This window comes from Crinia signifera, chromosome 8, assembly GCF_055691185.1.
Source record: "Crinia signifera chromosome 8, ASM5569118v1, whole genome shotgun sequence".
NCBI classification, from domain to species: domain Eukaryota; kingdom Metazoa; phylum Chordata; class Amphibia; order Anura; family Myobatrachidae; genus Crinia; species Crinia signifera.
In genome coordinates, this window is record NC_139224.1 from 95,021,988 (window position 1) to 95,047,205 (window position 25,218).

A 25,218-nucleotide genomic window follows, 5' to 3' on the forward strand; every position below is an offset into this window, starting at 1 on the left:
TAGACACTCTGTATCTAATTATACCATTGCAGCAAGCTGCTGATTATTATAACAGATAGTGTCAGGAAATAATGTGTTACTATAGGTTAGAATTGTTACTGTGTGTCTTTTATCAAAAAGAATACAGAAATGCACGTATTGCCAGCACCTCTCAGGAGTCCTATAGATGTATTAATCTTTATTGGATGTCAGCTGATTGATGGGATTTTTAAAGACCCTCAGAGTTTATTCACTAAATCCCTCAGTATGATTTCTGGTCTGCACAATGGCTTTTATTATCCCAGCGATTACACCTTTATGCTGGTGTTTAAAGTTCCTGCGGTGAACACCTTCCGCAAGGAAATGATTTTTACAATGAATAAGAGAGGTGTGTCAGCAATGTATTACTAGATGGTTATATACATCCTATAAGTTTATCTCTATTGGGGTGCTGCAAGCATGAGGTATCTACCAATCAATTGGGCTAGAGTCCTGGTGACACGCTGATTATTAAATCTTCAATTATTAGCCAATTGCCTTATCTTATCACAGATTTCTTATCTTCAGCGTCACTATACACTCTATTGGAAGTCTAAATAACCCTTTTACAATATTGCCTCTATTATTAGGGGATAGGGTATTAAATGCTTGTATTGACAGGCGGCAGGATTGCACACCCTGTCTAATAGCGCTGTGCGCTGTCGTGCTTATCTGTACCTATCAACATTATTAGATGCAAGTACACATTATTTACACATCATTTAGGAGCCCTTAGAAGGGCTAGGGCTGAAATATCACAATGTATCTTAGTAAATTATTGCAGCACGCGTTAAGCAACGTTCGCACGGCTGGGTGCCGATCGCACGTTTTCACTTATCCGCTTCTTCAGGGCAAGCCGCCCTACTGATACCGGAAGGTTTATAAGGACACTGATATTGTGGATAACATCCAATCTGCTTCATTCGGCGGTAGGTTCCGCCCAGTTCCTATCCGCTAATTGGTCATGTCCCCTGTCATTCTCCTTTAGGAGTTGTGGATAGGTATTGCGTGTTCTATTACCTATATTTGTGGTGTTACCTGTCATTTTTGTTTTTATTTACACCAAGGTATTATATAGCAATTACATTCTTAGCAGTGGGCTCTCCTATTGTGATTGTTTGAGAGTCATATCATTCAGCAAGCCGATCTAGTTGAAACATTTTATTTGCGCATCAGGAATATAGATTTCTTATGAGTACTTTATTCTTTTATCATATGTGAATCTCTTAGTCAGGATGATGGCATGAGTATATTATTCTAATTATCCCCACTGTAGAACTGTGGGACTGAAAAAAGTCCATGGCTTATTAAATTAATATACTATATAGGGGAAATAAAGTACTCATAATTTCATTGAGTAATGTAGGGATTAAATTAATGTTTTATATAGGAAACATGGAGTATTCGTAATTCCTTGAATGGTGTAAGGATTGAATTAATATTAATTCATAAAATATTAATTCAATCCTTACACCAATCCTTAGGTACTTGTGTACTAGCACGGCACCCACGATAATTAGTTGCGCAATTTTTAATCGCATCGCATGCCATACACCCGATGGCATGCGATGCGATGCGATTCGATTTAAGCCCCCTATGCGATGTAAAATTGTATAAGCACCCTAATGGGTGCTTTTAAGCACCCCAACAGGTGTTTGCAGTGTTAAGCAGAAAGAAATATTCACTGGGAATATTCAGGCGCTTTGACAATGAGCTGATCCTACAAGGTAAGCTGCTGCCGGGGTGTGAGGGTAGTCACTCCTCACTGGTACAAAAAGGAAGAGAGTACTCGCACAAGGCGAGTTTAGGCAGCGCTTAAATCAATGAATGGAAACAAAATTTGTTTAAAGATATATAAATCTTTTTACTGGTTAAAAATGCATACATACACAATATAATAGTACAATCATGAACATAAAACAGTAATATAACTGAATAAAAATTGAGAAGGTGGGGAATAAAAGTAAACTGGAGTTAATGGAAATACAGTTAGTAAAGGGATATCCCGCCTCAAAGGACATATATTTGTGAGCAAATAGTGTGATCACTTGATTTGTGGGAAATAACAGGTAAGTGCACTTTACCAATAAGAAGTTCTGGATCTTTGTAGAACAAATAGTAGTGAAAGCTGGATGGGTCCTCACAATAAATGCGGCTGTTTGTCGTGCCGCTGGAGGGGTCAGGGATCGCTAGATGGATTCAGTCCTCTATGGTGAGGTGTGAGACTGGATGGAAATGTCTCCAACACCGGAGGGATGTTACTGTGGCGATATGACCAATCGAGTTCCAGCAATAATGGATAATGGCTTCCGTGACCCAGAGATGGCCTCACCGGTGTAGATGTTGGTAACCAGTGGTGTCCGGGAGCACGGTGTCCGCCTTGTAATGTGATGTCCAGATAAACAGCAATGGATGGATGTCCACAATGGGGTAGATCTCACAGTTGAGTCCTGAGGCTGGGATAGGGCTGGGAAATCCACTAACGCGTTTCCCTGTGTCCTGCAGCTTTATCAAAGGTGTGGGGGACTGTGTACCTGGTTCAGGTATATATACCTTCCTTAATGAGTAAGTAAGTGCACCTGTGAGGTGCAGTTTAACAATACAAACACAATAAATAAATGAAAAATCTGTATAAAATGGAGGTAGGCAGACATATATCCAATAAAGTACCGTAAATACTTAATGCACAATAAGAAATAATGTAATGGCTTATTTTAAAAAAGTCGTTTCTGCTATAATAAGCTGCGGTCATGTGACTTGAATAGGTCACGTGATCGGAACATAAACATAGTACATAGAGGAATATTGTATCAAAGCAGAACATTTACAAGTATATTTATTCCGGAATCCAACACTATATATCTTAATAGATGTTAATGGGGAAATAGCGCGATGTGTAGATGAATATAGGTATATAATTACACCTAACGCGATGTTTGGAACGCCTATTGCGTTCCAAATGTCATGGTGTACAATCACTTCCGCCTATACCCCGGAAGTATAAGGCGGTTACAACCAGTGGAAATCGTTTGGATCACATGATGAGCGCGTCATGCTGCTGCATTATTTTGCGTGCACAAAAGATCGTGCGCAACATCCTGTGATGCAGGGGGACACGTGGGAAGAATCATCAATCGTCCCAGCTGTAACTTCCTGTAACTGGAACGCATATGCGTTCCAACATAGTTATCCTGATAAACACGAAGTAATGCATTAATATAAATGAGAATGAAATAGAATAAGAAAAATATCGATAAACCAGAGCAAAGAGACTGTATAGGGGTCTAAGATATCCTAAGAAAAACTAAATAAGAGATTTATTGTTCTAATCAAAAACTGCGTTTATTACCAATATTAGTGGGTATGATATAGGGAGAACTGGTGGTATGGGGGATTTGTTTAAATAAAAACCAATATATACATAATAAACGGATAGATGTCTTATATGAGAGCTTCAAGGATTTTTTCAGTTGATACAAGTTTTTTCATTTATATATGTCTAACTGATTCTTGATCATATTCATGTATATAGGAATCCATAATAAAAATTAAATCAAATATATAAACATTATAAATTAATTTCAGTTTTAATGATTTTAGTAGTGACATATTGATTTATTATAACAAATATCAATATGTCACTACTAAAATCATTAAAACTGAAATTAATTTATAATGTTTATAGATTTGATTTCATTTTTATTATGGATTCCTATATACATGAATATGATCAAGAATCAGTTAGACATATATAAATGAAAAAACTTGTATCAACTGAAAAAATCCTTGAAGCTCTCATATGAGACATCTATCCGTTTATTATGTATATATTGGTTTTTATTTAAACAAATCCCCCATACCACCAGTTCTCCCTATATCATACCCACTAATATTGGTAATAAACGCAGTTTTTGATTAGAACAATAAATCTCTTATTTAGTTTTTCTTAGGAGATCTTAGACCCCTATACACTCTCTTTGCTCTGGTTTATCGATATTTTTCTTATTCTATTTCATTCTCATTTATATTAATGTATTACTTCGTGTTTATCAGGATATCTATGTTGGAACGCATATGCGTTCCAGTTACAGGAAGTTACAGCTGGGACGATTGATGATTCTTCCCACGTGTCCCCCTGCATCACAGGATGTTGCGCACGATCTTTTGTGCACGCAAAATAACGCAGCAGCATGACGCGCTCATCATGTGATCCAAACGATTTCCACTGGTTGTAACCGCCTTATACTTCCGGGGTATAGGCGGAAGTGATTGTACACCATGACATTTGGAACGCAATATGCGTTCCAAACATCGCGTTAGGTGTAATTATATACCTATATTCATCTACACATCGCGCTATTTCCCCATTAACATCTATTAAGATATATAGTGTTGGATTCCGGAATAAATATACTTGTAAATGTTCTGCTTCGATACAATATTCCTCTATGTACTATGTTTATGTTCCGATCACGTGACCTATTCAAGATACATGACCGCAGCTTATTATAGCAGAAACGACTTTTTTAAAATAAGCCATTACATTATTTCTTATTGTGCATTAAGTATTTACGGTACTTTATTGGATATATGTCTGCCTACCTCCATTTTATACTGATTTTTCATTTATTTATTGTGTTTGTATTGTTAAACTGCACCTCACAGGTGCACTTACTTACTCATTAAGGAAGGTATATATACCTGAACCAGGTACACAGTCCCCCACACCTTTGATAAAGCTGCAGGACGCAGTGAAACGCGTTAGGTGATTTCCCAGCCCTATCCCAGCCTCAGGACTCAACTGTGAGATCTACCCCATTGCGGACATCCATCCATTGCTGTTTATCTGGACATCACATTACAAGGCGGACACCGTGCTCCCGGACACCACTGGTTACCAACATCTACACCGGTGGGGCCATCTCTGGGTCACGGAAGCCATTATCCATTATTGCTGGAATTCGATTGGTCATATCGCCACAGTAACATCCCTCCGGTGTTGGAGACATTTCCATCCAGTCTCACACCTCACCATAGAGGACTGAATCCATCTAGCGATCCCTGACCCCTCCAGCGGCACGACAAACAGCCGCATTTATTGTGAGGACCCATCCAGCTTTCACTACTATTTGTTCTACAAAGATCCAGAACTCCTTATTGGTAAAGTGCACTTACCTGTTATTTCCCACAAATCAAGTGATCACACTATTTGCTCACAAATATATGTCCTTTGAGGCGGGATATCCCTTTACTAACTTTATTTCCATTAACTCCAGTTTACTTTTATTCCCCACCTTCTCAATTTTTATTCAGTTATATTACTGTTTTATGTTCATGATTGTACTATTATATTGTGTATGTATGCATTTTTAACCAGTAAAAAGATTTATATATCTTTAAACAAATTTTGTTTCCATTCATTGATTTAAGCGCTGCCTAAACTCGCCTTGTGCGAGTACTCTCTTCCGTTTACAGTGTTAAATTCACCCCCATGCCACCCCCCAAGTATAAACGTGAACCCGAAGCGTGGCGAACGCAGCGAGCCCGAGAGGGGTGACGGTACGCGTCCTCTGACCTTTTCATACCCCCACTATCCATGTCGGCGTGGATTTGATCTTATATAGTGTGGCGAGCGCAGCGAGCCACCGAGCCCGAAGCGTGGCGAGCGGACGCACATACCTGTGAACTTCTGTGCGTCCCCTCGCGGGGCTCGCTGCGCTTGCCACGCTTCGGGGTCGGTGGCTCGCTGCGCTCGCCACACTATATAAAATCAACTCCACGCCGACGTGGATAGTGGGGGTATGAAAAGGTCGTAGGACGCATACCGCGGTCCCTTGTGGGCTCGCTGCACTCGCCACACTTCGGGTTCACGTTTATACTTGGGGGGTGGCGTGGGGGTGCATTTAACATTGTAAGCACCCATTAGGGTGCTTATACAAGTTATAATCGCATCCCATCGCATTGTATGGCATTGTATGCCATATACAATGCCATACAATTTTAAAATTGTATGACATTGTGGTACATTGCGCGATATCGCATCACATGCCTTATGGTCTGCGATGCGATGGGCGCCGTGCTAGTACACAAGTACCGAAATCTATATTCCTGATGCGCAAATAAAATGTTTCAACTAGAGCGGCTTGCCGAATGAGAAATGATATGACTCTCAAACAATCACAATAGAAGGAGAGCCCACTACTAAGAATTTAAATGCTATAATACATTGGTGTAAATAAAAACAAAAATGACAGGTAACACCACAAATATAGGTAATAGAACACGCAATACCTATCCGCAACTCCTAAAGGAGAATAACAGGGGACAGGACCAATTAGCGGATAGGAACTGGGCGGAACCTACTGCCGAATGAAGCAGATTGAATGTTATCCACAATATCAGTGTCTTCTTATAAACCTTCCGGTATCAGTAGGGCGGCTTGCCCTGAAGAAGCGGATAAGCGAAAACGCGCAATCTGCACCCAGCCGTGCGAGCGTTGCTTACCGCGTGCTGCAATAATTTACTAAGATACATTGTGATATTTCAGCCATAGTTAGCCCTTCTAAAGGTTCCTAAATTATGTGTAAATAATGTGTACTTGCATCTAATGTCTCTGGAGGCTGACTTTACCTAGGTAATAATAAAAATATAACTATTACTCAAGGCACGCGGGGACGGCTTGTACGTGCATGTTTTAATATGTACCCTCTTTCCCATGTATGTATAATTGTGTTTTATCTTTCACTTGTTTTAGTAATAAACTAATAAAAGTTAGATTTTAGGACGTCAATTTTTGCCTTGGTGCACCATATTGAGACAAATCTTTACTTTTCTCTACTTGTGTAATATATTATATTTGTAAATGCTAGCACACCCCTGATTAGTACAGAGTACAACGGTCTCACACTTATAAACAGGGGGCCAAACTTGTATTTACTTAGTGTCCTCATTAAAACACACAGTCTTGTGCGATTGTACCCACCCATCCAGTGTTTTGCAGTGTGACAGGCACAGCGACAGCTGACAGCCACAGAGGACAGCAGGGTATGTACAGGAGGGAGAGTGCCTCTAGTGCCCGGTGTCTCCCTGCCCTGCATCTTGCGTTGGGCATGGTGCCTCGCTGCGCTTGGCACACTATTTTATTCTCCCACCACGCCCTAGTGGTGGTAGGACATGAAATACCGCCTGTCGGCACATGGCTCAAAAAACAGTGAAAATCACCATGTCAACTTTTCGACCTAGAACCATGTCGACCTTTTCATATGTCGACCAAGACCCATGTCAACATTTCCCCATGTTGACCTAATGGTGTCGACCTAATGACTGTCGACCATCATGCTGTAGACCAAATGACCACATCCCAAATGTACCCACAGTTTGTTTTTGATTTTCTTTTTCTACAACTCCTCACTTTCAAAAATGTGTTGCTAATTATAAATTGATCAAGCAACTTGCCTTTGGTATACTACGATTTAAGCAAACATTAACTTCTGCTGCTGGGCTTTTTATTTCGATTTTTTTTTTCACTTATAACACAATAACAATAACTTGCGGAAAATGTGTATTGCACAATGATAACTGCACTGAAAAATATTTTCTAAGCACAACATTTTCATTCTAGTTAAAAAACCAACAAAACTAAAGTCTACTGCCGTACCAGAGTCTACTCCTGTACCAGAGACTACTACCACACTGGAGACTACTATCTCACCAAAAGATTCAGGTATGTATTAAATCTGTGGTAACCATCTTCCAATAAACCTTCTATGTGACACATCTACAGGCTACTTCAGTCATACCAGAGGCTAACAGCAATGAATCATAAATGAAATACTGTATATGGTGTGTTATCGTACTATGGGCAAATATCTCCATTTGACAGAAAGAGCTTCTGGTTAATCAGCATAGACAATTGCACACTACAGTAAACTCTTTATAATGGTACACTTAAACACTTGTACAATTCTTAAAATAAGATAATTCGATTCTTGTATATTATCACGGCGCCCACTTTTCTTACGTACGTTAACTTAGTGAAATTGCATCGCATAATGTTATATTAACATGCGATGCGATTTTACCCTTCCCGCTCCATGTCATTCCCGTCCCCTGTCACATCTTGTCAGAAAATCACTCTGAGGTGATTTTCTGTGGTGACAAGAAGTGTATTTCAGAGCTCGTGATTTTCCAGTGTTTTCCAGTTATTTCGACTGTGATTTCCATTAATTTCTGTGAGATGGCAGCATCATCAATGAGTCTATTCACGCTCCCTCAGACTGAGGAGGACGCTGTCCAATTTTTCCAGGAGCACCACCTGCTGCTAGTGACGCTACGTGCACGAATGGGCACCCCATGCGCTTGTCCATCAAGGAGTGCATGTGGAGGTGCCACATAAAAGCATGCCAGCAAAAGGTGAGCCTGAGAGCGGCCCATTTCTTTCCGGGGTGCCGCTTGTCATTCGTAACTCTTTTGAGGTTTATTTATTCCTGGTCAGAGGAGCTGACCTCAGTAGAGTATTGCCAGCGTGAGCTGAAGATGTCCAATAAGACTGTGGTGCTGTACAATGCTTGGATGCGGGAGGCCTGTACCATGGACTTGATGGCACAGCCGCAGCGCCATATTGGTGGCCCGGGACAGATCGTCGAGGTAGACGAAAGTCTTTTTGTTAAAAGACAAAGTAATGTTGGCCGCGTTTTACCGCAGCAATGGGTGTTTGGAGGCATCGTACGTGAAACAGGGCAGTGCTACATCACCGTTGTGCCAAAAAGGCATACCAGCACTCTTATGGCCGCCATTAACAGTAACATTGAGCCCGGAACCTCCATTTACAGCGATTGTTGGCGGGCATATAGCACGGAGGAGTTGGAATGGGCAGGATACCATCATGCCCGTGTAAACCATAAATATAATTTGGTTCACCCGGAAACTGGTGTGTACACACCAACAAATAGAGCGTCTTTGGCGAATCAAGCGGCAACGTGAAACAGCACGCCATCATTTGGAATCCTATTTACAAGAGTTTATACTGTATTGCGCAAATGTTTGGCTGCAGATAAGCCCTTTGAATGAATCTTACATGCCCTGACTTTGCTCCCAAAGGCAGATTGACTGTTCTTTTACTCTTCTCATTTGTTACTGTTCCTATCATTGTTATTGTTCTTATTTGTCTTTTACGCATCCTCCTGACCCCCACTATCCACGCCAGCGTGGAGTTGATTATATATAGTGTGGCCAGCACAGCGAGCCACCGTTCCCTGAAGGGTGGCGAGCGGACGTGGAATACATGTGAAGTAATCCGCGGGGCTCGCTGCGCTCGCCACGCTTCGGGCTCGGTGGGTCGCTGCGCTCGCCACACTATATAATATCAACTCCACGCCATTGTGGATAGTGGGGGTATGAAAAGGTCTGGAGGACGCGTAACGTGGCTGTGCTCGCCACGATTCGGGATGATGTGGATAATGGGTGTAAAAAAGGTATTTTACAATACACATACATATACACACATATAGACAAAGTTAAATTCACATAAATTAACTATAGAAATTGTATCGCATCGCATCGGATTGCATGCTACGAAAAAGTGACATGCGATGCAATGCGATTTCACTACGCAGAATAGCAAGATAAGTAAAGAACGTAGTGGGCGCTGTGATAATACACAAGAACCGATAATTCTACATTAAAACTACTTATACTCAATGACACGTTCAATGCAAGCACAATAAAAATGTACAGTCTCATCAAGATCCTCTATAACTCAAGGCAATCACATATGAATAACTTTGAGGCCCCATAAAATAAGTTATCACCATACAGTATGTTGGAGATTGGTGGTGGACTTGCCAGGGATGTTAGTTTCTTTTTGTTCATAGTCTCTAAACTCGAAGTAAAAGGTGGCCATACACTGCTGCGATTTCTTGTAGCATTATATGGACATCCGATCGCCTTGAGCCGCTAGGGACCACCCAGACGGCAGAATCACATGTGGTCCTTTCACATGCGATGTATCACATGCAACCATGTTTCCCACTGTCAAGAGGTAGTCTTTGCATAGTCGGTGGTCAGATGTGCAATTACAGTTGGTCCGACCTTTGACTCGGGTCCGATGCTCACGGGACCACACATGGGATATCAAAACACATCCGATTTTGGCAATTTTTCAGCTTGATCCATCGGAATCAGGTGAAATCCGCCCAATTGGACCAGTGTATGGGGGCCTTTAGCGTTGGAAAGAGATTGACTAAAGAGCTGATGAGGACCTATCCCTGCATTATGTATGCTATGGGTAGCTATCCCTATTTTGATTCCTCTATATAAGGTGTGTAGGCAGAAAAACAGCATTACAGATCTGGACCACAGCCTAAAGGCCCCCATACATTAGGCCAATTTAGACCCAATTTACCTGCGAGCCGCCCGGCAGCTCCCCGGGAGGCTCACATACAATTTGGCACTTGATGTGCCATTTTTATATGGGATAAATCGCATGCGATTTATCCCATGTAAAAAAAAACCCGGGGAGCTGCAGGGCGGTGAGCAGTAGTGGGGGCGGGCAGCGGCAGTAGTGGGGATGGGCAGCAGTGGTGGGGGGCGGCCAGCGGCGGTAGTGGGGGCGGGCAGCGGCGGCGGGGACGGGCGGCGTTTGCGGTGAGCGCAGTGTACTTACACATAGCAGCAGCGGAGTGGACGGGACGCGCAGTGGCGGCTATTATATTTTTAAAATACTTGTCAAATGACCGGCCGCTCTCTGATTGGCCGGAGAGCTCTCAGCCAATCAGAGAGCGGCCGGTCATTTGCGCGTCCCGTCCCCGCCGCTGCTGCTATGTGTAAGTACACTGCGCTCACCGCAAACGCTGCCTGTCCCCGCCGCCGTTGCCCGCCCCCACTACCGCCGCTGGTCGCCCCCACTGCCGCTGGCCACCCCCACTACTCCCCCGGTGTCTGTATGCATATGCCTGTCAAGTGGCAGGCATATGCATACAGGGAGGTCGGACGTGATCGTATGTACAGACCGTCCGACCTCCCTGATCCGGTCTGATGCGCACGGGACCGCGCATCGGATCGGATCAAATGTCACATACCTACGATTTTGGGCCGATTTCATCCGATTATCGGCACAAAGTGCCGAAATCGGATGAAATCGTCCCAAAATCGCATAGTGTATGGGGGCCTTTAGCATTAGCCCTGTGCTGGCACCTGGGGACTGACTAAGTGCCTGTGTTATCTTAAGCGGTAATTCTAATAAATAAGATACATCACCAGTGAGTGTCCAACACTGTGAAACTGCTGCCTCTGTACCACCACTATGAATGGGGAATGGGGATAAGTGATCACTAATATTAAATACCAGCTACTAGCAGATTAGGGCTTGATAATAGAAATGTGTGCATACCACTGTGTTTTGGTTTTGTTTCCAACTCATGATTGTCTTTTGATTTTGGAAAAACAACTTTTACGTGTTTTGGTTCAGAATCAGTTATTGGATATTTTTGGAATTCATAAATAATAAAAATTGATAAAACATTAAAATCAATAAAACATCAGCCTGTGCCCACTGCACAGGGGCACTGGAGACAGCCCCGGGCTTCAGCCTGGGCAGGTAATATCTGTAGTGGAGGACCCCTTCATTGGGGGAGTCCCCACTTCCCCAAGAACCCTGTCGAGGCTGACAGGTCAGGGAATGGAATGCTTTAGCCAGGGGGACCTATATAAAAAGTCTCTCTCCGGCTGTGGCATTACCCTGCTGGTTGGTTGGACCCGATGCTGGTTCTTGAAATACAGGGAACCCCTACTCATTTTGTCCCCCACATATTTTGGTAACCAGAACCGGCCCTTGAGCCTGGTGCTGGTGTTAAAAAATCAAGTGGAACCCTATTTTCTTTGCCCTGTGATTTTTTTTTTTTTAACCAGGACTGGCCCAGGGCTGGTTATGCTCAGGAGGGGGGACCACACGCTGTTTTTTTTTTTTTTTTTTTTTACTTTTAAACATTTGCTTGGACAGAACCATGCGCAGATCACACTGATCTGTGCATGGTTCTGCAAAAAATCATCTGTCAGAACCTGGTCTGTTTGTGTTGCAATTTTTGGTAATGTTTTTCCAAAATCGAAGCCTCTTAAATTTGCGAGTTGTTTACTTTTTAATGGGAAAACATCTGGATGCGAATTGAAGTGTGTTGAAAAATCAACAGGTCAGAATGTGAGATTTTCTCTTCAAAAAGAAACATTTTTACCACAATTTACATCTAATTAAGTTGGCGCTTTCGGAAAAACGTGCAAATATCGGGATATCTCATCCCATTAAATGTCACCCAGTGAGTCATATGTACTGCTATCCAGACCAATTATTAATCATTTATATTTTTTTCTAGACAAAGGAATTGAATGTGCTCCAGCTTACAGTCCACCGAACGCTAAAATTCTTAAGTCAAAGAAAAATTATTTCAGTGATGATACAGTGGAGATGGAGTGTGATACTGGTTATAAAATGCATGGTTCTGCTTCTATTCAGTGTAAGAATGGAGTATGGGAATCTCCGCCTCAGTGCATCCGTAAGTGATTACTTTATTACGTTACCTATCTCTTCCTATTATATACTGTATATACAGTACATGCATAAATGTCTACATTTTTTCCCATTGTTGTTATACTGCAGTTACACAAGTAGGTTCATAAAAATACGGTAAGTATTTTTACTATTTAAAGTAAAGTACTATTTAAAGTACAGATGTGTCAATGTAGCCTCCTGTCATGGGCATAGGCGAATCTAGAATTATGGTAATGGGTGGTCCCAGATCTAGACATAAGAGGAAGGGGACCTTTGCGCGGCATAGCCGCGTGGCAAAAATGGGTGTGGCCTCATGGGAAGGAGGCGTGGCATCACAAAAAGGGGTGTGGTATTACACTTTAGACCTGGGGTAGCCAACCCTAGTCCTCATTTGCAGGTCTCCTCATAGAATCACAAGTGAGCTAATTAGCTCCATCTGTGTATCTTTTAAAATGTGTCAGTGATTAATGAGTGCAGCAGCTAGGTTGTCTGGAAAATGTGAACTGTTGGTAGCTCTCGAGGGCTAGGGTTGGCTACCACTGCTTTAGACCATACACAGTAATGCCCATTACACATTTTAGCAAACTCCGTAATATCCATTACATATAAAGCCACACGCCGTTATGCCAATTACACATAAGGCCACACACCATAATGCCCATTACACATTGTGCCACACATCATCATGCCCATTACATACTATATAACAAACCGTAATGACCATTACATATTTGCCACATAAGTGCTGCTTACCTACGTGCTCATTGCTAGGGGGTTCTTGCTTGATAGCACCATAGTACCCATTACACATGATGCCGCACACCATAGTACCCATTACACATGATGCCGCACACCATAGTACCCATTACACATGATGCCGCGCACCATAGTACCCATTACACATGATGCCGCGCACCATAGTAACCATTACACATGATGCCGCGCACCATAGTACCCATTACACATGATGCTGTGCACCATAGTACCCATTACACATGATGCTGCACACATAATGCCCCTTACACATGATGCTGCACACACAATGCCCCTTCCACATGATGCTGCACAATGTAATGCCCCTTACACATTAAGCCACACATTATGCGTAATGCCCCCACATACCGCCACTTGTAGCATCCCTTAAGCAATGCCCCCAAAAGTGCCACTTACTGTAAATTTTTATATGAGCCTTCGCTGCTGCTGCAGGGAGAGATGGAGAGTGGTGCAGCTGCATCTATGGGGAGAGGAGCAGAGCGCAGCGCAGAGCACGCTCCCACTCCCCTCCTGGTGTCCCCTGTAGCCGAGTGGACATTTGAAATATTGTGCACGCTGTTGTTGTGCGTGACATCGGGGGAGCACGCCGGGCGCCGGCACCACATGATTAAAGGGGGGGGGGGGCAGGCTGAGGTGAAAGCGGGGAGAAGAATTGGAGCGGAAGCTGCAGGGGTGACAGTTATTGACAGCTGGGCAGAGAGCAGGGGGCTGCCCGGCTGTATTCAGAGCACTGCAGGTCACGGCTGTTTGAAATAATACCCCTTTCACAACAGAAAATGCAGGGATTTACCCAGGAATATGGTCCCGGGATCATGCAGGGACATTCCCAGGCTGACCCCTTATACACCAGCCTAGTCCCTGCATTTTCTGGTGTGAGGGGGAGAGACAACCACTCCCCTCTCCCTACCCCCCTTTAACCAACCAGCTACTGTATATCTTCAGAACCAACTGACTCATTTACATAAGACCAGTATCATATTGAAGAATTTTTGAGTTGGCTTCGAATGATTTTAGTCCCGTGAAACTGGGCTGTTTGGTTCCAGAGAAATCTGCCCTCAAAGAACATAAACAGTCATGAAATTACATTTAAAAAATATAAAAAAAAAAACGGTTTAACCTCAATATCCCTGGAACCAATTAACCCATATGGATCCAGCCTGGTATCAGATTGAAGGCCCAGCTATTTGGGTTACGACTGAGATCAACCTCGAGCTTCAGTGATGCCAAAGGGGGAACTGGCAGCCGTTGAACTGGGTGGGGGTCGGAATTAGCGGGTCCCATGTTATCCTATAGGGAAAACGTTCCAGGATTTGCCTGGCAGTATTTCTGGTTCCCAGTGGGCTAGAGACACGCGGCTGGGCTCGTTGGAAAGCCCCATCCCTCAGCTACAAAATGGGCTAATGGGTGGTCCTGTGCACCCCCGGACCACCCCCTAGATTCGCCTATGGTCATGGGGGTCATTTAACTGGTGCCTGCAGGGCTGCCATCATAAATTGTGCAGCACGAGACTGATAAAATAGGCAGCCCCCCCAAACACACACAAACACAAACACACACACACAGCTATTGTTACACAAAGTATTTTCCAAAAATAGATCTTGTTTTCTTGTGCACACAATAAATCCTACATGCAGGGCCGGCGCCACCACTAGGCAGCTCTAGGTATTTGTCTAGGGTGCCGGCCACTGGAGACGGAGCAAGTGTTCCCCCACCCCCACCCTGGAGCCAGGTGAGGTGAGCTGCAGCAGTGCCCACACCCCTATCCCACCCCCACCGTAGAGCGAGTGAGCGGTGGCGCTGATAAGAAATCCCAAAAGGCGTACTGCAAAAATGTAAGGCATGGGGAAGGGGCGTTGCCACATATTAGTACCAATTCACATTAGACCACATACTGCCCCATTAGAATGTAAGCTCTCACAAGCAGGGCCCTCTCTCCTCATGTACTTTAATTATATAAGTAATAATAAAATATAAATATCTCTGCCACCCTGGTAATTGCCTCAGTGTCCTATCCCCTGAAGCAACTATCATACGGTCACTAGGTCTACAAGCATTAGTTCGACACCACTAAGTCGACATGCATGAAGGTCGACATTCAGGAATGTCGACATGGGTTAGGTCGGCGGGTTCATTAGGTCGACATGCATTAGAATGACACAGGGATGTCGACATGGGAATTTTCACTTTTTTTTTGAGCCGACATATCCCGACGGGTGGTATTTCATGCCCTACCATCCACTATGGCGTGGTGGGAGAATAAAATAGTGTGATGAGCGTAGCGAGGCACCGTGCCATAAGCATGGAGAGCACAGCGAGCCATGCAAGGGGACGCGGTGCTACGTTTTAGTGTCCATGTCAACCACCACCGGCACCCACCGCAGAGTTCCCAGCAGCTTCCAAAAGGCAAAGAGTAAACCACCTGACCAGGAATATATACCCCTTCAAAGGTAAACTCCCCTTATACTCCTAATAGGCTGCTATCTTATCACCAGACTACCACAGTGCAGCCCACCTGAAACTGAAACTAGCCTTGCATTTGCTTCTAACTAAATTGTCCCAAAAGATAGGGCTGTTATGTGGCATCATGCTTATACAACCCTCAGCCAGCAGAGGCGTAGCGAGGGCGGAGCCGGTGGAGCACACACTCCAGGCGCCGGAAAATAGCATGGCGCCAGAGCTGTGCCGGCACCGCCAGCCCGCTCACCTGCTCGCTCGCTCCCCCGCCCACTCGCTCCCCCGCCCGCTGTGTACGGACTCCAGGAGAGAGACGTGCTGCTGTAACATTCACGTCTCATGCTGGACCGCTAGCCAATGGGCGCTTGCGGTCCAGCAGCCAATCAACTGGTGGCTGCTGGACCGCGAGCGCCTATTGGCTAGCGGTCCAGCGGGAGATATGAATTTTACATAGCAGCACATCTCTCTCCTGGAGTCCGGACACAGCGGGCAGGGGAGCGGGGAACAGCCCAGGCAGTGGGGGGGGGGGGGACTCAGACGCACACTGGCAGGGGGGAGATGTCCCTGCTGCACACCACTGCAGCCACCCTCCCACCCTGCTGCACCCTACTGCACCCACCCTGCTGCACCCACCATAACACCCTACTGCACCCACCCACCCTGCTGCACACTACTGCAACCCACCCTGCTACACCCTACTGCACCCACCCTCCTCCACCATACTGCCATCACCCTCCCACAATGCTGCACCCTACTGCCCCCACCCTGCTGCACCCTACTGCACCCACCCACCCTGCTGCACACTACTGCACCACCTACTGTACCCTGCTGCACACTACCGCTCCCACCCTCTCTCCCTGCTGCACACTACCGTTCCCACCCTCCCTCCCTGCTGCACACTACTGGCGGTGCATTGAATTGAATTGAAAATAGCGGCGGGGAGCCGGGAGCTCCCCGCCGCTGCACAGTTCTGTCCCCCTTGGCAATGAGCAAATTTAGTCCCCCTTGGCATTGAGCATGAAGCCCCTTGGCATTGAGCATGAAGCCCCTGGCATTGAGCATGTAGGTAAGTGGCACTTATGTGTCAAATGTGTAATGGGCATTATGGTGTGTTGTATGTAATGGGCATTGTGGAGTGTTATATAGTAAGTCATGGGCATTGCGGAGTGTTATATAGTATGTCATGGGCATTGCGAAATGTTATATAGTATGTCATGGGCATTGCGGAGTGTTATATAGTATGTCATGGGCATTGCAGTGTGTTATATAGTATGTCATGGGCATCATGTGCGGGTTTATGTTTAATTGGAATTACAAAGTTCACTAAAATATGCAATGGGCATTACGGTGTGTGGTATAATGTTGGTCCGTGCCCACTTTTCACTGTGCAGGAGCCTCACCTACTACAAATGGGGGGGGGGGTGCGAAACATGCCCTTGCTCTGGGCGCCGTGGCACCTAGCTACACCACTGTCAGCCAGTATTGGCTGCACCAAGGTTAAAAAACAAACAAACATGTCTTTTCAGTGTAAATGTGTCAGGTACTGTATATTATTTATATAAACTTTGGTACTTGTGTAGTATCACGGCTCCCACGATGACCATCGTATAGGAAAAAATCGCTTTCATGGCATCGTATGCGATCGCATGGCATCACATGCGATCCGATGCGATGTGATTTTTCACAGAAATCATTGACGTGTTAAAATCATGTTAAATGCACCCCAAAGGGCATTTGTCACAATGTACCACCCCCACTATCAACGCCAACCCGAAGCGTGGCGAGCGCAGAGAGCCCGCGAGGGGCGGCGGTACGCGTCCTACGACCTTTTCATACCCCACTATCCACGTCGGCGTGGAGCTGAGAATAGAAAGTGTGGCGAGCGCAGCGACACGGACACCTGTGAAGCCCGCGATGGGACGCAGATACCTGTGAAGGTACACAGACACCTGTGAAGCCCGACACGGACACCTGTGAAGCCCGCGATGGGACGCAGATACCTGTGAAGGTATCCGCGTCCCCTCGCCGCGCTTCGGGCTCGGTGGCACAGCGAGCCACACTTTCTATTCTCAACTCCACACTGACGTGGATAGTGGGGGTATGAAAAGGTTGTAGGACGCGTACCGCCGCCCCTCGCCACACTTCGGGTTGGCGTTGATAGTGGGGGTGGTACAGTGTGAAAAATGACATTTGGAGTGCATTTAACATGTTTGCTACTAATTGTAATGCATTTGGATGCATTTGTGATCCAAATCGCATGCCATCGCATGGCATCGCATGGCATGCGATGCGATGGCATGCGATTTTTTAACACAAATGCATCACAAACCTGGAAAAATTGCATCGCATGCCATCGCATGCCATTACATATGGCATGCGATGGCATACGATGGGAGCCGTGATACTACACAAGTACCTAAACTTTTTTCCTTAAGGTGCCCATACAGTACACGGTACAATTATTGTATACAATATCGCATCTCATCTTATCTCATCTCATTGCATCACATAGGTTTTGCAATGCAATGTACAAAAAAAAGTATGTGCAGCACATACTTTTTGTGCTGTGCGACGGGATGTGTTATGGGAGCATGCATCACATCGCACCCAACAATTGTACCGTGTACGGGCACCTTTAGTTTTGTTTCTTCAAACTGCTTCTTACACATTGTTATGTTACCAAAAGTAGTCACAAGGTGTGTGATGCAGTGAGTAGAGAAGCTTTAAAATGCACATCTGAGCTCTTTTTTTCAGAGTGTGATTCCCACTTCCCCTTTGACTTGAATTTACATGCTTTGAGACTGTGGGGCATATGTAATAAGCTCCGAGTTTGCCAGAGCTGCAGGATACCAACTAATCAAAAAATTACTTTTTAAAGCATAGATTTGCCTTGTAAATAATTTACGCCCTAAAGCAAAATGTCTGAGTTTGACTGGCAAACTGCGCCTCTGGCAAATTCCGGCCCTATTACATATTCCCCTGGGACTTGCAGTTGGTGTGTTCTATGCACTGCAGTGACAGATTTTACCTATTAGCTGCATGACTGTAGCCCCCCCCCAGGTAAAATCCATCACTGTGCTCTGACAAGTGGAGCCAGATGCAGTCTGTGAGAGTGTACTGGCTTCACTGTGTCTGGCAGTGACTTCCTATTGGAAGTCTGACCTGCCAGTCACCCAAGGCAGTCCCATTGGGAGGTGGTCCCTCCCTCCGAGACGCATCTATGGGCTGCTTTAGCTGCAGCTCATAGAATCTGAGGTAAGCGCATGCGCAGTACTGAGGCTGATACTGCACATGCGCCAGTCCTGGTGATTTTCATCCGCAGTGTACAGGTGTCGGGACCATGATTTAATCTCTATAGGCTGCTGCTGACGCAGCCTATAGAAGCTGGGGGCCAGCACATGTGCAGTGCTAAGGATGATATTGTGCATGTGGCATTCTCGCAGTGGGAACTAGCGGTGGCAATGACAGTGGAGGGGGGGCCTGCTTTGCGGCCAGTGGCAGCCCCCCTCTGACATGGAGGCAGGAGTCGCCGCTTTTGCACTGTCACATCAATCCCCCTGTTAATATATGACATGACAAGAGCTTAAGCCAAAGTGGCAGCCATAATTGTTTGCATTCTAGAGTGGCATTGAAAAAGAGATAGTATAGTTACGACTTCCCAAAATGACTTGCTCACTAGCTACTCATTTGTTAATTAAAGAAACACAAATTTGTCATACAGTATGTCTGTTTTATTTCAAATGATGGTTGATAATATGGTGTATTAATTTATTTATTCATATATTTATTTTTAAGAATTAAGAAAGTGTAAAGACCCACCTTCTATTACAAATGGAAAAAGTGCAGGCTCTAAACAAGTCTATGATTCTGGAAACACAGTGAAATACAGCTGTAACACTGGTTACGTCATGACTGGGTCAGGCACAAGTACTTGTGACGATGGAAAGTGGACAACTTCACCTACATGCACAGGTAAAAGATGTTTACAAAATAAATAAACTTTATTCTTTCCGCATACTATTAGTAATACATTTTAGATGGACTTTAGCTGAATCTGCATGTGGTCCAACTTGCGCCTTTTTTATTTAGGGATGTTGCTAAATGCTTTACATCCTTAAACAAGCAGATGGCTGATGTTTGGCTTTTTGATGAGTTTTTTTTGCCTTTGACTGCCACTCTAGGTGCTCGACCTAAAGTCATGTCGACCTTCCTACATGTCGACCTTAACTCATGTCGACCTAAATGCATGTAGTCCTAATGGTGTAGACCTAATGTTTGTCGACCATAATGCTGGTGACCTAATGAACTATACTCTCTTATACAGACCTGCCTTAGCTAGTATAGTCCATGCTTTCTCAGTGATTGGTTTCTGTTGGTGTTAAAAGCATTCTCTATGACGGGATGCAGTCAATTGACCTACAATCAAAATCCCGATGGTCAAAATACCGACAACCATTGGCCGACGGTCAATATACCGACAAGGTCAAAATACCGACATTTAAAATACTGACATGGTCAAAATACTGACACAGTCAAATTACAGACATTTAATTTGTTCATACTTTACCATCCCAGTGGACATGGAGGGGGAATATAATAGTGTGCCAAAAGCATGGCGAGCATAGCGACCATGCGACGGGACGCGGCACTATGTTTGACTGTCCATGTCGCACCGACATGTGCCAAAAGGCTGAATTTCGTGCCCTACCATCCACTAGGGCGTGGGGGGAGAATAAAATACTGTAGTGTGCCCGAAGCACAGCGGTACACTCATGGGTTTCATGTCGACCTATGTCAACATACAGACCAAAAAAATATGAATAACTTGTGTATACTTTTTGACCTGTGTATATTTTAAATGTCGGTATTTTGACCTTGTCTGTATTTTAAATGTCGGTATTTTGACCTTGTCGGTATTTTGACCGTGGGTCAATGGTTGTCGGTATTTTGAACGTCGGGATTTTGATTGTAGGTATATCATACCGAATCCCCTATAAAAATGTAATTTGGCTTTCCTTGACCCCTGTTGACAGAGTATTGAGGAAACTAATAATGCTCCTTTCAGACAGACAACCTGGGTATTTTACCTACTCAAACCCGGGATTTTGTCTTTTGCAAAATCATAGGTTGTTGTTCGAGACCCCCTTTCACACTATTCCACAGACCCGGGAATTACTCGGGTTGGCACCTTCAGACATTAGCTGCTTTTTCCAATGTCATCATTTTAAGGGGATGGTTTGTAGGTACACAATAATGAGTTCATGCAGAGGTGTGGCAAGCCTATAAATGGACTCATGTGTGTCATCCTCTATGGCTGCCACTAATGGTGTCATCTGCAGGCATCATGCGGGCCTCCCATGCTAATAAAAACTGTTTTCATGCAGCCAGAGAGCAAATTCCTGGGTTGCATCATTCATAGTTGAACCAGGTAAAAACCCAGGTCAATTGTCAGATCATCGACCCAGTAAGGGTTAGTGCCTCTCCGACATAACAAAATCATGGGTTGATGTGCGTTTATTAGCAAAAACTCTTTTGGAGTATGTCTGAAAGGTGTATAAGATGATACCTACAGACAAAACTCCTGGATCTGACTATTTTATTATCTTTTTATTACGGATCTACACCAGCCACTTTTCATGTTTTGTGAAACGTGTTTTGGATCTGTATCTCTGGCAGTGTTTTGGATCTGGATTTGTTCCAAAACACCACCATTTTTGTGCTTCGTGTTTTGTGTTTTGGATCTGTATTTTTTTGGTAAAATATATAACAATCACTAAAATCACAGAATATGGGGTTTTTATTTTTTGCTCCGACACCATTATTTACCTCAATTACATTAATGTCCACTCACTTCCAGTCTATCCTGAATACCTCACACCTTCCAATGTTGTTTTTAGGCCAAGAGTTTGCACAGAGGTAGCTGAATGACTATGCTAAGCCACATGCTAAGTGGGAGACACAAACACGTTGCCCATCTAGGAGTGGCACTGGATAGTGAGGGTATAAGTGTACTGTTAGGAGATATATTGTTATCCCTCCCTTACCTGTTAGACCTCAATGTAATCACTCCTTAGAATTCCGTGAGAGAGGGACCCTGTATAGAAATGATCAGTAATCGGAGACCACGTAATGCAGGGTACAACTCTGCTTTTAATGGGGGCTTACAGCATATTTATAACAATACATAGAATATAGGCTCGACAAGCTAATAGGCTGGCATATAGGTAGGTGGGTACAGTGTCTAGGGAGGGGTGAGTACAAGTTACCATATAGGGCCATAGTGTAGAATACAGCAATTTTGGACAAATCACAAAACATACAGTTATCTGAAAAATACACCATCCAGAGTAGACTGAGAAAGGATGGGGAAGTAGCAACACGTGACATGCAGGAAAAGAAACTTACAGAGTGTGTAGGAGAAACGAAACTCAGGGACACACTTAAGAATGTACAGGAGAAATGAAACTCAAGAAGTACATTAAGACAAGATGGCTGATTAACCCTTCAATCCCCTCTTAGAATCATAGTCTCTCAGACTATCTGATTCTTATAAACGGCTTCCCTCTTCTGGCGTTGCTGTGTGACATAAGCAGCGTAATCTTCTGGGGAAGGGGTCTTGGCAGACAAATCAGTATACATAACAGGTGTAGCATTGTCTAGGTATTTTGCCCCAATCTTCTTGCACAGGGGGAAAACACAATAAGCAATAATCATAAATAATATCAGTACTACAAGTAGGAAAATGCCTAGCTGAGCTAAGGCATGTTTCCAATTGTTCATCCATCCAAACCAAGCACTCCAGGGGTCGGTGACACCTGAGTTCTTCTTGAGTTCGATGGATAGATCTTCTAACTTTTTAATAGCTAAAGTGATTTTACCGTTGGGACCTGTGTTGTCAGGTATGTACGTACAGCATCCTGTTACTTTATTAATATACACACAAGTTCCTCCTTTCTCAGCAAGAATCATATCTAAGGCCATTCGATTTTGGAATGTCATCTGGGAGGTGGCCTCTAATTGTTCAGCTATACCTTTCAAAGCATCTCGGGTATCATTAACAAATCTCTGCTGATTATAATACATATAATTTATCCATGCTACATTTTTATTGATTGTCACAATGGGTATCAGTGATTCAAAGCCGGCAGCAACTTCGTTTCGTGCTTTGAACTCATCTGGGACCCCTCTTGGGACACCAATAGTATCTATGTATACATGGGGATCAAACCTTTCCTTAGGTGTTTCTCTTTTACTTCTAATAATGTTTAATGGTTTTGTTGTGGGTGCAGGTGCGGGTATTTCAATGCTGGAGGGTAGAATGTGGATAGGCATAATGACTTTAGCCAGGGCACATTCTCCTTTCCATGCGTTTTCGAGTCTGGTTCTAATTTTCATATCACCACAGATAAAATAAATATCACCAAGGGACTTTTTCATAATGGGTAGGGCAAAGAATCTGCGAGTGGCACAGAATCCTTCAGGAAATACTTTCAAATCAGCTCCATTGGTGATATTTGAGTAATAACAAGTGTAATTACCTGGGTAGATGGTGATAGCGTTACCTGGGTTGGTGTGTTTAGACAAAATGGGGTAGTTCCTTTTCCATGACTCACATTCATTATCTAATGTCTTACTATCAGTGTACAAGGTAAAAAAGCATTTATCCTCTGATTCTGGTATATTCAGGGGTACAGTACCTAGATGAGGTCTAGATTTAGCACATACATAACAATCAGTATTATTACTTTTATGGGCATTATATTTCATCCATTCTAACCAAAAATTAACATCTGAGAATCCAGTTTCCATAGCTATAGTATCTTCATAAGTGGGGTTGTTGATAGCTAACATGTCTTTGAACTTAACTATGTGTGGCATAAGAGGCTTACCTGTGTCATCCCTTCCCCTCTGTGCACTGGGGGCATAGTTTTTACCATTATACATATCCTTTAGGTAGAAGGTTTGCCGGGGGCTAGGGACTAGGCCTCGGGGGAAGTGAAGTCCAAATACGTACAGGCCGCTGTCTTGGGGGCTGGGGTTTTCTATATTTATCGTAAACTGGCAGGGCTTGAGGATCTTAGGTTTCCAGTGCCCGTGGGGTCGGTCTGCGTTAGAGGTAGTGCAGATAGTGGTATGCTTGGAGATAGTCATTCTGTCTATGAGGGCCCTGTTATGTTTGTCTTTCCTGTTCAGGGCCTCGGTGGGGCGGTAATTCCACTTGTTCCCTGAATTCCAAGCTGCCGCCCCCCAATAATCGCAGTTGTGTCCCCAGTAATCACTTGTTACACAGATATAAATAACTTCGGGCCTTAAGTTGGATGGTGGTACTTGATCGAATCGCATGGCTATATCGATTTTTTTCCTCTCTTTAGCTATTTTTGGGAATTGAAAATAGTCAAGCACAAATGTGGCAACATGGGTATTAGATGAATTATACCATAGGGTTAACAGTTCGTCATCTCGAGTTATATCTACTTCAGCTTTAAGGGGTATATATACTGCAAGACCTAGCAAAGTCACTAGGGCTAAAGTGGGGGGAATCATTTCTCTCAAAGTCCCCCTCGGCTTCAGGAGGTTGTAAGTCCTCGTCCTCGGTGTCTCCAACCGGCAGTTCTTCTCCAGGGTGGAGGTCAGGGTTGTCTACCCTCGTTAGCACCTCGCTGGTCCGGACTGTGTCAATCTCTGGATCGGTGTCGACCTCTGTGTCGATAGCAGCTGAAGTTGGGATTTTCTTTACTCTGGATGCGTGGATCCACGTTGGTCCCTCGTCTGTAAGAACAGCCGTTCTTGTGACAGCGACCACTTCTGTCTCTGGTCCGTATGCGAAGTCTCCGGGGTTCTTGTTCCTTGGCAGGATCTTCACAACGACCTTGTCTCCAACCCTGAATGGGTGAGTGGGTATCTGTGGATGAGAAGGATTTTTAAAGATAACATTTTGTTCAATCTCATCTAGTTTCTGTATTAGGGATCTTATGTATTCCTCTCTTATTACTTCTAAGTCCCCCTCTGCTATGACCAATGGTTTCTTCGCCCAGGGCGTGGGGAAGGGTCTGCCCATTAGCACTTCGAAGGGGGAGTAACCTAGAGTCTTTTGTGGCGTCATTCTAATTTCAGCCAGTATGATAGGAAGGACTGTCTTCCATTTGCTGAAGGTGCCGCCTGTTGCTTTTCTCAATTTATCCTTTAAAGTCCTATTCATTCGTTCCACAATACCTGAGCTCTGGGGATGATAGGGAATGTGGAATTTCCATTGGATTTGCAAGGCTTTAACTAAAGCTTCAGTGACTTTTTCAGTAAAGGCTGATCCTTTATCACTATTGATTTGTAGTGGGCATCCCCATCGCGGAATGATCTCCTGCGTGAGAATGCGGGCAACTGTTTTTGCGTCTTCGGACTTTGTTGGGAATGCTTCTGGCCATCGCGAGAACATA

General features: G+C 44.2%; 1 protein-coding gene across 2 annotated transcripts in view; it reads left to right on the top strand.

The window, feature by feature from the left end:
• The window catches only part of CFH (complement factor H), a 401,411-nt gene that overhangs the window by 122,699 nt on the left and 253,494 nt on the right, over positions 1–25,218 (top strand). For both annotated transcript variants that reach the window (XM_083156807.1, XM_083156808.1), the window contains exons 12-14: positions 7,640–7,741; positions 12,384–12,563; positions 19,583–19,759. In XM_083156807.1, coding sequence (XP_083012933.1) covers positions 7,640–7,741; positions 12,384–12,563; positions 19,583–19,759 — 459 coding nt within the window. The remainder of the gene's footprint in view (positions 1–7,639; positions 7,742–12,383; positions 12,564–19,582; positions 19,760–25,218) is intronic.